The 15,273-nt window shown below is 50.4% G+C and overlaps 1 protein-coding gene across 1 annotated transcript; it reads left to right on the forward strand.

Annotated features, from left to right (window-relative positions):
- Positions 1-4,242: 4,242 nt before the first annotated feature.
- LOC308270135 (keratin, type II cytoskeletal 75) lies at positions 4,243-13,856 on the forward strand (the record flags this gene model as incomplete). Its single annotated transcript, XM_080705860.1, has 9 exons — positions 4,243-4,734; positions 5,217-5,431; positions 6,574-6,634; positions 6,984-7,079; positions 7,842-8,006; positions 9,798-9,923; positions 10,064-10,284; positions 11,776-11,810; positions 13,630-13,856. The coding sequence occupies 9 exons, from the start codon at positions 4,243-4,245 to the stop codon at positions 13,854-13,856; spliced, it is 1,638 nt and encodes a 545-aa protein (XP_080561986.1).
- Between the last annotated feature and the right edge of the window lie 1,417 nt (positions 13,857-15,273).

Below are 15,273 nucleotides of genomic sequence, written 5' to 3' on the forward strand. Positions count from 1 at the left end.
TAGGTGCCCTTGCCCCGTAGTCAAAATAGAAAAGTGTTTCTGGTTGGGCTGTCTCAGGTTCCTCTGCAACAGGATTAACCTTCTCCACACTTAGCCCCAAGGAATGTGTCAATTGGGACATATTCTGCAGTCCACAATTGCCTTCAAGCTTCCCAGCCTCCTTTCTCTTCCAGCTCCAGGAGGGAAGGTGTTTCATCTGAATTGTTCACAACTATATCTGTGCCTAGAATCTTGAGTACCTGGCACATTGCAGGTGCTAATAAATAGCTAAGTTACTCACAAAAGCCAGGACTTCTCAGAGAGTAGAAGAGGTCTCAGAGCGAACTCACATACTGAGAGTGGGGGGCAGGTGGCTGTGGCCTGATTCTTCAGGCATTGTGCCTGGGGATGCTTCTGTTCTAGGGAGGTAATCCCCTCTGTCCTCTGGCACTCCACCCACCCTTCTCCTCTGGCCCTGGCCTGGTTGAAAGCCAAACCATATGCATCTCCCTGGTTCATCCCTGACTCCTCATCCTTGGGAGGCATATCTCCATGCCTTCCTTTCCTCCTCCTCCATCTCCACAGCCCTGATCACCACTACACCAGCCTCCTTAGAATCAACTACCTGCCAAAGGCCTTCATGTCCCTTGGGGGACAGTGACGATCACCTTGAGCAGAAGGGGTGGACAGCAAGGACACTGAAGGGTGTGGCTCTCCCAGTCTTGGACACCAGGGTACATACCATGCCCTGATTTCACCTCTACCTCAAGCCTCCAGGAAATACCCAGACATACCCAGCAACACAGAGTTGGAGATTCTAGAATACTTGGAAAACAGAAAGGGATACGTAGCTCTCCTTTATATTAGACACCTATACCATATGAACTTGTGCCGTAGTTCTATTTAGGGAGCTCAGGACACACCTTGGGGTGGAAAGAAGAAGCATCCCAACTCTTAGAGGTAGACTAATAGCCAGAACAGGTGGGACAGGTGTAAAAGAGCAAGCACTTGGACCCTGTTTATCTAAGAAGGTTTTTTGGAGGTTAAGTTTTAGCAGAATTACCAAGGATATTTAAAACAATAGCCGAGCGTGGTGGTGCACGCTTGTAATCTCTGCGCTTGGGAGGCTGAGACAGGAGGATCACGCAGGTTCAAAGCCAGCTTCAGCTACTTAGAGAGGCTCTCAGCAACTAAGCAAGACTCTGTTTCCAAATAAAAATATAAAATAGGCCTGGGAGTGTAGCCCAGAGGTAGAAAGACCCTGGGTTCCATCCCCGGTACCACCAAAACAATAAAAAGAAAAAAGAAAAAATAATACCAACAAACCTTCCTTGACAAAAACCAAAGAACGAAATGTTAAAAGTCAAGTTCTGATATTTTAAAGGGGAATGGGGCCAGGCATGGTGGTGTATACCTGTAAATCTCAACGCCTGGGAGACTGAGATAGGAGGATCACAGGTTTCAGGCCAGTGAGTATACTGTAACTTAGTGAGACCCTGTTTCAAAATAAACATAAAAAAGGGTTGGGAATGTAACTCAGAGGTAGAAAGTCCCTGAGTTCCATCTCTAGTGCCACAAAAAGGGGGTAGTGACACAGGCTGTCAAGGAGACCATGTGTCTAGGCACTTATCATCCACGAAGGTAGAGGTCATCATGCACATGAAAGGTCACAGAAGAGGGACAGAAGGAGGAAGAGAGGTGACTTACTGATCTCACTGTAGCTCACCATTGTCAGCTAGTAAGACAGTGTGGCTTAGAAAACCAGCACCCAGCCGGGCGTGGTGGTGCATGCTTGTAATCCCCGCACTTGGGAGGAGGAGATAGGAGGATTGGGCAGGTTCGAAGCCAGCCTCTCTGGCTTAAGAGACCCTGTTTCCAAATAAAAATATAAAATAGGTCTGGGAGTGTAGCTGGAGGTAGAAGGGTTCCATCCCCAGTACTACCAAAAAAAAAAAAAAAAAAAAAAAAGGAAGGAAACCACCACCCTGCTGGGAACATCAGAGAAAGGAGGGAGAGAAAGAGTCGATGCGCAGCACCAGATGAACGGTGAGGGTGTCGAGAAACAGGAATGGAAACGACATGGTGATGCCTGGAAATGGGGGTCTCAGGGTGGGCGTGAGGAAGGAGGGAATGGCTGGGAGGAAAGGTGGCCTGGAGCCAGCCTCTCCCCTGGGCCCCATGCAGGGAGAAGGTCGGGCCTCCACACCTTCCCATGACCCTCGCCCGCCTTTGTCCTCCTCTCCCCTGCAAGCTCTGCAGGGGTTTTCTCAGCTGGCTCAGGAAGCAAACAAGTATCCCTTCTTCTGGGAGACAGATTATCATGCGATGAGGCATATAGAACACAAAGCTGTACGTTCTTTCCACTGGGGAAGACAGGCTTGTATCACCCCGACTGGGACCTGGTGCAGTGGCCAGTAGGTGAGAACTGCTGTGCTCTTCTTGGCCCATGTCAACAAAAGCTGTGATTCATCGGTTCCCCGTGGAAACTGAGACTCTCAGACAACCCGTAGCTGGAGGAGGGGCCAAGCCCCTGGCTAGAGCCCCAGGCAGGAGATTACTGAGGATAGAGAAGCGCCACTCCAAGTGCCAAGCTGCCATTCCAGGCCGGTGAGAGTGTCTGCCAGCCCGATGCCTCTCAAAGGACACCTCTGTGGAAGGAACATGGCCCGTGGCTCTGCTCTCACAGGGAGGCCATGATGGCCGGTCTACTGAATTAGTCACTCTGGGTCTCATTTCCTCATCCGCACACTGGAGACGACGCACATCGTTTCCTCTCTCACCCTCCCATCCTTCAAAACCACAGCAAGGCCGGTAAGACCAAAGAAGATCCAGCTATTTCCCTGTCCCCACGGTGAAGACAAGGAGAAGAGTCGCAGAAAAAAGGGGGACGAGGAGCACTACAGGCTCACCCGTCAGGCTGTACACCAGTGCAGAACGTAGGACGCAGTCACTAGGGAGAATAGGGCCAGGAATGGAAAGGAATAAAATCCCACAAGATGCAAAATTGAAGCTCTTTTGATAAGAGTTGATGCAAAATTGAAGCTCTTTTGATAAGAGTTGGGGATCCCAGTCCTCAGGAAGAGGGCTCAGTTTGGAAGTTTCCTGGGGGAAGACAGCCTCAAAGATAGCTAGTAAGCCGTGCTTCACTGTGTACCACCTTGTTCAAAATTATCTAGCATCCCATGGGGTTATTGCTAAAGAAACAGAGTATGCCTTGTGTTTCTTTCAAATCCCTACAGGACTTGTCACAGGATGGACACGACGCTGGCCCTTCGTTTTCACTTGCTTGAATGGATCTCCAGGACAGAAGACTCAGTGGATGTTTGCTCAGCACTTACACAGTCCAGACATTGCAGGAGTGTTTTCCCACATTAATACCACCACAGACCTCATTTATAGACACACAAATTGAACTCAGAAAAGTTACAGGACATGCCCCAGGCCCCACGGCTAGGCATCGGCTAGGCCAGGATTGAAACCCCAGTCTTTCTCCTCTCACAACTTCTGTCTATGGGAGACAGAAGGCCGTTCAGCCTTGAAAGTCACATTATATTGAAGTAGGCAGAGAGCACGAGAGCACGGGCATGTGCAGGCTCAGTCACGCGCCAGAAAAACCCATGCAATCTGTGCAGCAGACACAGAAGCATAAGAGCAAAGAGAGGGGCAACCAACGCGGAGTGGCTGCTGTGCCGGATGAGTATGGAGCAGGATTTTTGAGATCCGGAGGGCAAGCCTGCTGGGGCCACGGAAACCAGGCAGTAGCTGCTGAGAAAATCCTCAGGCACAGGAAGCACACCAAGGAACAGGACACAGTGAATAGTCGCCGCTTATATTGACACAAGATGTTTGGACAAGAGGGAGTTGGTCCCAAGCCTAAGACAGCGGTTTGGAAATGAGGCAGTGTTTTTTGAGTCCATTAGAGAGATGCGTGATTAGGACATGACTGAAAGCAATTAACTTGCTTCTCACTGGTCTGCTGATCAAGTCGCAACTGGAAAGGAGTTTCCACGTGGGGGAGGGAGACAGGCAACCAACCAGTGGCTTTTTTTGCCGTTTCCGAGGGGTGCTGAGCATGAGCTCAGAGTTGGCAAATGCCTGGAGGATGCCATCAGCAAGGCCCCCTCCAGCGGCCATGCCCCACCCCTCCTGGAGGCCCATAAAAGCCCAGGGGCCCCCGCAACTCCCCAGCTGCCTGTCTTCTCCACCAGCTGCACGCGCCTACCTCGGGAGCTCCTCGCCTCTCACCGGCCTTCCTCGCCCACCATGTCTCGGCAGTCCACCCTCACCTTCCAGACCGGCAGCCGCAGGGGCTTCAGCACGGCCTCGGCCACCACCCCCGCCACCGGTCGCTCGCGCTTCAGCTCTGTCTCCGTGACCCGCTCCACGGGGGGATGTGGAGGACCGGGCAGGATAGGGGGTGCCTGGGCTGGCTTTGGAAGCCGCAGCCTCTACAACTTGGGGGGGACCAAGCGGGCCTCCATTGGCGGGGGCAGTTTCCGAAGTGGGTTTGGCAATAGGGCTAGCGGCGGGTTTGGGGTCAACAGTGGATTTGGCTATGGGGGTGGCTTCGGAGGGGGCTTTGGTGGTCCTGGCTACCCCGTGTGTCCCTCTGGCGGTATCCAAGAAGTCACCATCAACCAGAGTCTCCTGACTCCCCTCAACCTGCAAATCGACCCCGCCATCCAGCGGGTGAGGAAAGAGGAGCGCGAGCAGATCAAGACTCTTAACAACAAGTTCGCCTCCTTCATCGACAAGGTGGGACGTGTGCTTCCTCTGCCTCAGAGAGCTGGGGAGGCCTGGCCCCGAGGGCAGGACTAGTGCACAGGCCCTGGGGGACAGGCTTCTGTTCACCCAGCATGGCAGCGCAACCCAGGCATCTTCAAGTCAGTCCAGCTAGCCCACAGGGCTTTGAGAAATGCCCCCATGTCCTCTCTGAGAACCATGCAATCCAACTCTGTCCACACTGGGAGGAGGAGAGCTTCCACCGAGCCAATTACCTAACCTGAGCAGACCCCGAGGCTCCCCCATAGAGGCTCTGGGCCCCCCATGCCCATTCCATAGGTACTGCAGGGGAATCTGGGGTGGCTTCGTGGGTTTTCTCATTTGGCATTGGAGATGTCAATTACATTTGGTTGGTGTTAGGTGAAAGAATATCTTTTCCTTCCCTCTCTTGTTAACGGGGCGTCTGGTTCTGCCTCCCCTGCTTCTCAAGATTCATTCTCTCTGCTCCCCTCCAGGTGCGCTTCCTGGAGCAGCAGAACAAGGTCCTGGAGACCAAGTGGAACCTCCTGCAGGAGCAGGGCTCCAGGACCGTGAGGCAGAGCCTGGACCCCCTCTTTGATGCCTACATCAATGACCTCCGCCGGCAGCTGGACGGGATCATCAACGAGAGGGGCAGGCTGGACACTGAGCTGAGGAGCATGCAGGAGGTCGTAGAAGACTTCAAAGTCAGGTGAGTGAGACACAGGCTCCTGGCCACAAGTAGCCATTCTAGGGCTCCTTTTTCTGAAGACAAAATAGATGCAAAGCAGCAAATGCCAGTGCCAACTGAAAGCTTTAGAACTTGCAGTGTTGGTCCACTAAGGTGGGGTAACAAAGGGACTTTCATCTTATATTAATGAGATGATTCTTTTTCTTTTTGTGGTGCTGAGGCTTAAACACAAAAGCTATCTACTTCTGATCTAAACCCCCAGCCTGATTTTATTTTTTATTTTGAAACAGTGTCTCTCCAAGTTGCTGAGAGTCTTACTAAGTTCCTGAGGCTGGCCTGAAACCTGTGATCCTCCTGTTTCAGTCTTTCAAGTACTGAGATTACAGGGATGTGCTACCACACCTGGCTTAGGGGACAATTCTTATCTGGCACTATAACTGCAAAGGAATACCAGAATCATCTAGCAAAACACTACTACTCATTCTACGAAGGTGTTATTTCACTGTCAGCAGATTATATAACTTCATTGTACATGGGCTCAGTGATTGAGATATATTACCAAAATGGTATTATCTCAGAAGTGAAGAGAGATAGCAAGGAAGAAGTGGGGCTTTGAGCAAGCCAATCGGATCTTCCTCATGGAGGCATATCATTCAGGCTGCAGTAGGGGAGGTAGCCAAAGGAAAGGAACGGCCCTTTACTTGGTGTACCCATGGTTTTTGAGTTTGAACTTTTCCTAGTTACAAAAAGCCCACTGCTCAATGGCCACCCTGAAGTTCAAGGCAAATACATTAAAATCTGCCATTCTGAGTCAATAAAACTTGCTCTATAGTTTCAAGACACTTGAGGCAACATACTTTTTTGACAATTAGAATTATGCATCTATAAAGACATAAAATTGCCTAAGCATATATTTCTATTCCCATTAGTACCATGCTCATCTTTTAGACTTATAAAAGCTTTTTTTAAAACCCAGCCAAAGAAATTATCTCTCTTTTATAGAGGAAGATCTAGAGGTTAATAGTGAATCACTCAAAGTCACGCACAGGTCAGTCAGAGAGCTGGAAAGGATTTGAGGCCTCTTAACTCTTGCTACACCAACCTCGGAAGAGCTAAATGGATGCCTTGCTCAACAGCACACCCCCTTATCCCTGTCCTTACAGGTATGAAGATGAAATTAACAAGCGTACAGCGGCTGAGAACGAGTTTGTGGCCCTGAAAAAGGTGAGTGGAAGTGTTTCTCAAAGGAGATTTACCACTGAATCTTGGAGTATGGGGTAGCTGACCCTGGGGTCACTCAGGAAATGCCACATAGACCTTAAGACAATCTAGAGAGCTCCAACCTGCCAGATACTCCCTGTATATTTAAGATCCCAATGAACCTGTTCAGGTTTCTGTTAGCCCAGAAAAATCAAGCCCCCAATCTCGGTAATCACCCATTCCCATCCCCAAATTCCAAGATACTGAGTTCTTTAATATCTAAGCTAGATGAGCCAGGCAGGATTCTGCCTAGCCTTTTCTGGTCTGACTGCTTGGGGCCGGGGTCTCAGAGGAGCCTCCTGTGTTGTTCCAGGATGTGGATGGTGCTTACATGAACAAGGTGGAGCTGGAGGCCAAGCTTGACTCTCTGACTGACCAGGTCAACTTCCTCCGGATGATCTTTGAGGCAGTAAGTCTGCAAGTGTTTTGTTCCTCCCAGGTCTGGAGCCTAGAAAGAAAAGGATGCTGCAGAGTGCCATTCACTTAGTGCTTCTACCCAGCACCTTGCCCCAGATGCCCCAGGCTGGGGCCTGGGGAATAGTGGGGACCAGGGAGAATTCTTTTTAACTTTATCACACTAACCTAGTACAGCTCTGCCCCCATACCATGGCAGAACAATCTGAGCAAGGAGTGCTGCTCCCAAATTTGGGGTCATGGGTAACATTCCCAGGGACCAAGACCCACCCACTCCCTCCTCTTCCTCCAGAAAAGTTCAAAGAGGCAAACTACCCTAGCTCATCAGCCAGCAACCTCTTGCACTGTGAAGATGCCTCATTCAGGGCCCTGCCCCACTGAAGGCAGAGACCTGGGACTGTGGAAGGGACAGAGAGGAGTGACAGTGTCACACTGCGTGGGGCAGCGAGGTTATGCTGAGTATGAGCAACTTGTGTCATACTCAAGTCCATGTCACTTGGATGCAGAAAATACTTAATCCACCTTCACCCAGGGAAAGCACACCAACAAGAGCCCTGAGAGGTGACACTGGGGACACTCCACCCCACAGATCAATGGCCCAGGACAGAATGGAACCCTTCAAAGTGCCTTTGGACAGCTGAAATAATTTATGCCAAGGACACCAAAGAAGGGATTCCTAACCTAGATGGTTAGCCACTATGAGGATTCCAGATGCCTTCTTTTTATGCCTGGATGACCCTCAGTTGATGTCCACTAGGAGCTGTCCCAGATGCAGACCCAAGTCAGTGACACATCGGTGGTTCTGTCCATGGACAACAACCGCAGCCTGGACCTGGACAGCATCATCGCCGAGGTCAAGGCCCAATACGAGGACATTGCCAACCGCAGCCGGGCAGAGGCTGAGTCCTGGTACCAGACCAAGGTGAGCATGGGCACCTCCAGGCTGGGTTCCAGGTCAGCATTCCCTGAGGCTCTGCATCATTACCTCACTCGGGAAATAGGAACATTTCCATTTCTTTAAATTTGATAGGAGCATCTTTGATGCTGTGGAAACCTACCTTGAAATGCATATGGAAGCCTAACCATGTGCACTAATACATAGCTGAGGCACTGCTGGGCGCTCAGAAGGACATCCGCAGTACCCAGAGTGCTCATGATCTAGATAAGCGGGTGAGACTCCAAAACAACCAGGAAAGTCATGAAGCAGTTTCTACAGGGATTATTAGCTTCATCAATGTGCTCTGAGCTCCTACTGTCTGCCAAGCAGGGTGACAGTGGCTGTAAATGAATAAGCTGCAAACAGGGCACCGAGGTCAGGGAGGCTGAGAAGTAAACAGGGAATCAAAGAAGGGAGAAAGACAAAATTCACAAAAAGTTTCCAGAAGAGGTGGGCCTTAAGCCCAGTAGAGAAGTGGTGAAGGACAAAACGTTGTAAAGAAGCCGGGGAATGTTTAAGATTGAGCTGGCAGCTGGAAGGAAAGAAATCTGGAAGAAGGAGGATGGGATGACCATAGCAGGGTGCTGTGCCAAGGTTCAGCCAACCAGGAGAAGGGTCTTCTTTGGAAGAGTGTAGCAGACCCATGAGACCAGCTCCCTGCCAGATCCAGAGCCCTTCCAGGGGCAGCGCTAGCCTACAAGCTGACCCTGGCTTCTGCACTGCCTTTGTTCCTTCTGGTCAGCAGTGTGGTAGAAAGAGAGGAAGGAGAGAGGTACCAGAGTCCTCAGGGAAGTTCCTTGACAGTGAACAGTGGCAGAATACACTGGATCTCAAGAGGAAGTGGTTAGAAGAGTGAACAATTCCTTGTGTTGTTGGGACTGTTGTTCTTTCTAATCATGAGCATCTAGCAACAGAGGAAGCTGAGCTGTCCAACATTTTCGAAACTAAATAGCTCTGGACTGGGCAGGGGCTCTGGTGTTGGAAAAGATGTGGATTTCACTCCTGCCAGAGCAGGTAGAGTATAACAATTTCTCCTAAAAGAGCATGTCCTGGATATGCACCATTAAATCAAGACCCACTGAAATCAGGGACTCTCCTAGAAAAATTGTGCCACCTGCAGCCTGTCAGTGCACGTCCAGCACTGTCTCACTGAATCTCCTCCCCATTACCAGCACCAGTACCTAATGAACTACGAAAATCATGGGCACATTTGGGCTGGATGCAGGCCCAAGAGCAGAAACTCCCCAAGGATGGCAACCAAGTCAACTTCGCCCTTCTAGAACTTGCCATGTTCCCTCATGCCCCAGGGTGATCCCACAGGCCTATTTCCTCTGTCTGGAATGTTCTTCCCTCTGCCCCAGGCTGGCCACTTTGGCCCATCCTTGAGACCACAATTTGAGCATCTTCATCTCTGGAGAGACTTCCCTTACCATCCCTCCTACTTCAAATCTAAGTCAGACTCCTTTATGACGCTCTATAGGGCACTATTTATTTCCAAAAGATCACTTACCTCTGTTGGGGAATATAAGTCAGGTAACATGCTGATTTGATTAGTGAGGGTCTTCTCAGTGAGCCTAAAGGCTCAGAGAGCAGGGGTCTGACTATGCCCCTCGTGGAGCTCCCAGAGCCTTTACCTCCCTGATAGCAGAAGTGCTCGAGAAATACTCTTAAATATTGCAAGAGGGGAGGGCAGTGCCCAGGGGACATGTGGGCCTTCTATGACACACAGGGACCAGGTGTGGGGCTTGGTGACTGAGTCTGCTCTGGTCCTATTAGTACGAGGAACTGCAGGTCACAGCTGGTCGGCATGGCGATGACCTTCGCAACACCAAACAAGAGATCTCCGAGATGAACCGGATGATCCAAAGGCTGAGGTCCGAGATTGACGCCGTCAAGAAGCAGGTAAAGTTCTGGCAAGGCTAAGAGCTCCTCCAACTTCCATGTCTTCTGGATTTTTCTGCCATCTTACAGGACTCCTATCTGAGTAGTGCCATGCTTCCAGGCCTGGCAGCAGGACTCATGGCTTCCTCCTTTCTCTTTAGTGCTCCAGCCTGCAAACAGCCATCGCTGATGCAGAACAGCGTGGAGAGCTGGCCCTCAAGGATGCGCGGGCCAAGCTGGTGGACCTTGAGGATGCCCTGCAGAAGGCCAAGCAGGACATGGCCCGGCTGCTGAGGGAGTACCAGGAGCTGATGAACGTCAAGCTGGCCCTGGATGTGGAGATCGCCACCTACCGCAAGCTGCTGGAGGGCGAGGAGTGCAGGTGGGGAGCACATGCCCAGCTCCATCCGCAAGCAAGTGGCGCTCACCCCTGCCACCTGGGCATTCTGGGGAGCTCTTGGTGCTGTAGCCCCCTCTACTACTGGAAAAGGGAGCAAACTGCAGGTGCAATTGGCCTCTGACAAAAGAATACAGGTGCAATTTTTCCCCATGCTAGTTCAGTACTGCATGGAAATCTAAGAACTGATAGACCTTAGTGACCATACCCTATCAGAATAGAAATTTGGTTATGTGGCAGATCTCGAAATGTGGTAGACAAAGCTCTGGGCTGAGAATAAATTGTCCTAGGACTGAGGCTTACAGTTCTACCACTATCTACTTACATAACTTTGGGAAATTTGTCTCCCTTTTCTGGCCCTGTTTATTCAATGACAAGAGGAAGGGGCTAGGCTAAATGATCCCCAAATTTCAAGAGGAGCTTGGTGACCAGCTGTGGAACTAAGGGCAAATGACTTAACTTCTCTGTGTCTCAGTGTTTGCACCTAAAAATGGGAAGAGTGGTAGTTGTGGCCTCATATGTTATTAAAAAGGTTAAAATAAGGAATATACATGAAGCTCTTAGGACAATGTATGGTATGTAACAAGGGTTCAATAAACGCTAGCTAGCATTCAGGTTAGTGGCCAAAGGCATGGGCTTTGCAGTCAGACAAAGCTGGTTTTAAATCCAGCTTTGTGACCATAGGCAACTTAATTAACCTTTTTGAGCTTTAATTTCCCCTCTGTAAAATTAAGATAATAATACCTACCTAATGGGGTTGTTGAAAGAACCCAGTGGCATAATGGAGGTAGCAAATATTTAATAAATATTAGCTCTTGTTAAAGTTATAAGCATGGCTTTATGAATGAATGCCAGTTGCTAAGACAATAATAGACTGGTTATTGCTGTTGTTATTTTTATGACTCATACTCCTTTCCACACCTACAATAATCTCAGTGCTGGCCCTGTATATGACAATCATCCCAGGGGGGGGGGGATCTTGTTATAGGACAAGCTCTGCCTTTTTCAACTGACACCAGTTTGTGGTTAGTTTTTATTTCTTTAGAATGTTTGAAAACTTAAACCAAAAATGCTATTCTGAGATTATAGGTATTCCTTCTACAGACCTCAAACTCTATATTATTCTATTCATTAGATTATCATTTTTAAAACCATTTTTATGGAAGACACCTATAATAGAGCGAGTCCATGTTTCATTTCAGTTTTTCTTCTGCAAAGTCCAAAGTAGGTTCTAGAATGTTAAACGCCATGAGTGGTTAGGAGAAGAACAGGTTGGTAGGAGAAAAGGGACAGAGTTAACTGGCCAACAAGTTTGTCTTTGGTGTATTGACATCAGGTAAATCTGCATAAATTATTTCACAATAAAAATGATAAAGGGTTTTTAAATGCATTTAAAATAATTGCCAAAATTTCACTGCAAATACTCATATGCTGCTGGACACAACCGTAACCTTCCTTCTCCCTTCTCCCAACCAGGCTGAGTGGAGAGGGAGTTTCTCCAGTTAACATCTGTGAGTATGACATCCTTCTTGTGTCATTTGGAATGTGTAGTTGAGGGATGGGAGGTAGTGAGCTTGTGGGAGGGAGGACAGGAGATATTAGAGGGAATCCCCTTCAGGGTTTATTTTGAGAAGGTTTGAGATTTTCATTCTATTAACAATAAAGTCATATTAGCATAGAGTCTTTAATGTCACAATTCTTAGCTGTTTGTGAAAGGCAGAGACACAGCATGGCTGATGAGGCCAGCTGCAATTGTTCTGCATGGGTTTAGGAAAGCCCAGACCTGTCTCTCTGGGCAGCAAGTCTAGCTCAGAGGCCTCAGAGAGGAGCATTTGATATAAATAAGATTTAGGACGATTCTTGGGCTGCCTTGGGCCTTTGGAGGGAGACTTCACCCTAGGCTCGAGGGCATGGCCAGTTAGGTGGCCTCCGCCAGCCAGCTTGGGAAGAAACTGCTGCACAGCTCAACTCCGCAGAGTAACTGCAGGAAGTTGCTGAGGACCTTCAGGGCAGCATGGGACTTGGCCGTTGGGTGCAGCTGCTCCTATGTAGGAGAGGCGTTCCCAGAGTGCTGGCAAGAGCTCAGTGCTGGCGTAGTGAGGCTCACAGAAATAAATCTGGTAACTCACACTCTACAAGATGGTTTATAATATTTAGAATTATAAACTTCTGAACCACACCAGTGTCCTCCTTCCCTGATGTCCTCATAGAGTGGTTCTAAAGACCCCTCAAAGCTAATTGTGGAAACAGATGGCATAGCCTTGAAGCCTCCTCTTTCTTAAGCACACCTGGAGGTCTGAGCTACTTTCCTAGGGTGGCTAAAGCAAGCCGGCTGGCTGGAAACACCAGAAATGCTCTGGTCACGGTCCTAGAGACTAGAAGTCCACTATCAAGGTGCCAGCGGGGCCATGCTTTCTCCCTGGGGAGAAGTCTTCCTGGCCTCTTCCTGGCTTCTGCTGGTGACCATCAATCCATTATCCTTGGCTTGCTGCCGCCTCACTCCAGGCTTTGTGACTGTGTGACTCTGTCCCGGTGTGTCTGTGTCTTCACAGGGATGTCTTCCCTCTTTCAACAAGAACCAGACATAGTGGACTAGGGCCCACCTTAAAGACTCTTCTTAAACTGATTAAACCCACAAACATCCTTCCCAAATAAGGTCACATTCACAGGGACTTGGAGTTAGGACTTCGACATAGTAGCATGGAAGATGCCTATAACAGAGTCCACGTTTCATTTCTATTTTTCTTCTGCAAAGTCCAAAGTCAGGTGCTAGAATGGTGAAGGCCATGAGTGGTTAGGAGAACAGGCTGGTAGGAGAAAAGAGGCAGAGTAGACTGGCCAACAAGTTTGTCTTTGGTGTATGAAGAATATTCTAGACTTCTTCTTAAATTCAAAATGCCGATGCTGGGCACCAAGAGAAGGGTATGTGTGCCCCCTAGAAGCTTCCAGAAAGAGAGGAGACTCCAGCGCCAGTCCAGAGAGGGAGCCAGCATCAAGTGGAGCAGTGGGGGAGATTGTGGTGGAGTAGCAGAGAAACAGCTTCCTGGAGGAGGGGCCTCCAGTAGGTTCTGGAAGGAGACAAGAAGCATCCAGTAGCAGAGAAGAGCAGAAAGCCACCCTAGCCCTGGAGCATGCCTGATGCTACAGCTTAGGGAAGCAGGCGGAGGCATAGGACTATGCCTCACTATGTGGGCGGGGAGGCGGCAAGATAGCAAACAGCTGCCTGCAAGGACACCCTCCCAGCCCAGGGTCTCAGGGGCGCAGGCCTGCACATCCCAGGGCTCTTCCCTCCTGCCCTTGACTCTGACCATGTCTCCTCTCTTCCGGCAGCTGTGGTCACCTCCACCGTTTCCAGTGGCTATGGTGGTGGCAGCGGCATTGGAGGCGGAAGCCTGGGTCTCAGCGGAGGCAGCGGCTACTCCTTCACCGGCAGCGGCGGGCACGGCCTGGGGGGTTCTGGATTCACCGCCAGCAGCAGCCGGGGCCTCAGGGGCAGTGGATCTAGCGTCAAGTTTGTCTCCACCACATCTTCCAGCAGGAAGAGCTACAAGCACTAAGCACAGCCACCCAGCAACCTCAGCCCCACCCTGGAGCCGGGCTACACTCAGGCCTGGACCTGGACACTTGCATCCTTTTCCTTGTTTCTCCTCTGAAAGCCCCTCCCCGCAGCCACTGGGAAGCCTGGAGTCCTGGCTAAGCCCCCTCCCTGGCCTAAGGCAGCTTCTGGCCTTCTGACAGTCCCCAGGTTGCCCCTGGCACGTTTTTGTGCTAGACATGCAAAACTAAAGCTCACTTTCCTCTCACATTCACACTGAGCTTATCTCTCAAGACCCAAGCAGTCCCAACACTCCTCCACCTCCACCTCCCTCTCCCCACCTCCAGAGGCAGGGATGGGAGAGGCTGTGTCTCCAAGGCCTTCTAGATGCCAGGCTGTCCTTGTCTGTCTCAGGCTGCTTATAAGCTGCCTGCTGGCATGAATGCTCCTCTGTTCCCTCCCTGGAATGTGCCTATTAAATGCATGTGTAATGTGGTGGCGTCAGCCCCCTCTGTATGTGATGTTCACAATGTTCACGAGCCCAGAGCTCCTTCGCCAGACTGCCTCCACGCAAGCAGGACCTGCAGCACATCGGCCCTCGCCCTCTGCCCTCAGAGCTAGGAGGGAGGCGTGGGAGCCAGAGCTTCCCCCACTTCCTCTCACCTCTCTTTGGGATGCTTTGTTGAGAAAGCCTGAGCCCCCGGGCAGAGCCCTGCCCAACCTCCCATTCAGCTCAGTATGTCATGCAGGGCGATGCTGTCCACTCCCAAAGCCAGACTGTTCCTGGGACACTGACGCAGGGTGGACGGCCCAGGTTTCAGCCAGCAAAGGGGCTGATTGTTCCCTGACAGCTTCAAACTTGCAGACCTGAGCAGAGAAATAACAGGCCAGGGAGAGGAGTTAAAAGTCAGCCCTGGGGCCGAGTAGAAGAGCCACTTAACCTGTAATTGCAGGCCACAGTGAAACGCCAGGAAGCTCCCACATTCCTGACTGTATGAGTCTCCTAGCCCTCCCAGCAAGCCTGAGCATGGAGGGGCCAGGGCTCACCCACAGGGAGGCCAAGATGGGCTTGGAACAAGTGGGCTCAGAGCTCAGGACCAAGCACAGCAAATGACAGGGAAGGTAAACGCCCTGGGTCAAAAGAGAAGCTGGTGTGAGTTTGGGATGAGTGGGAGGTCCAGGATGACAGGAAAGAGAAAAATGACTCAGGACAATTGTTAAATCCTCTGGCTCCTGGGGAGGAGGGCAAGTTAAAACCAGGGATGAGGGCAACAGAAGGCCAGGAATTAGAGTGAAGTCCTGGGCTGCTTCTTCTGGCCACCTCTCCTCTCTGGGCTAGCCTCTCCAGCTGTGTGGGGCATGACCAGGTCCTGCGTCATTACCTGGTCAGACCATCAGGCTCTAATATTGGCCCAGTGTTCACAAGCCATGTGGCCTTA

Source organism: Muscardinus avellanarius, assembly GCF_963383645.1.
Source record: "Muscardinus avellanarius genome assembly, chromosome: 11".
In the NCBI taxonomy this organism is placed as follows: domain Eukaryota; kingdom Metazoa; phylum Chordata; class Mammalia; order Rodentia; family Gliridae; genus Muscardinus; species Muscardinus avellanarius.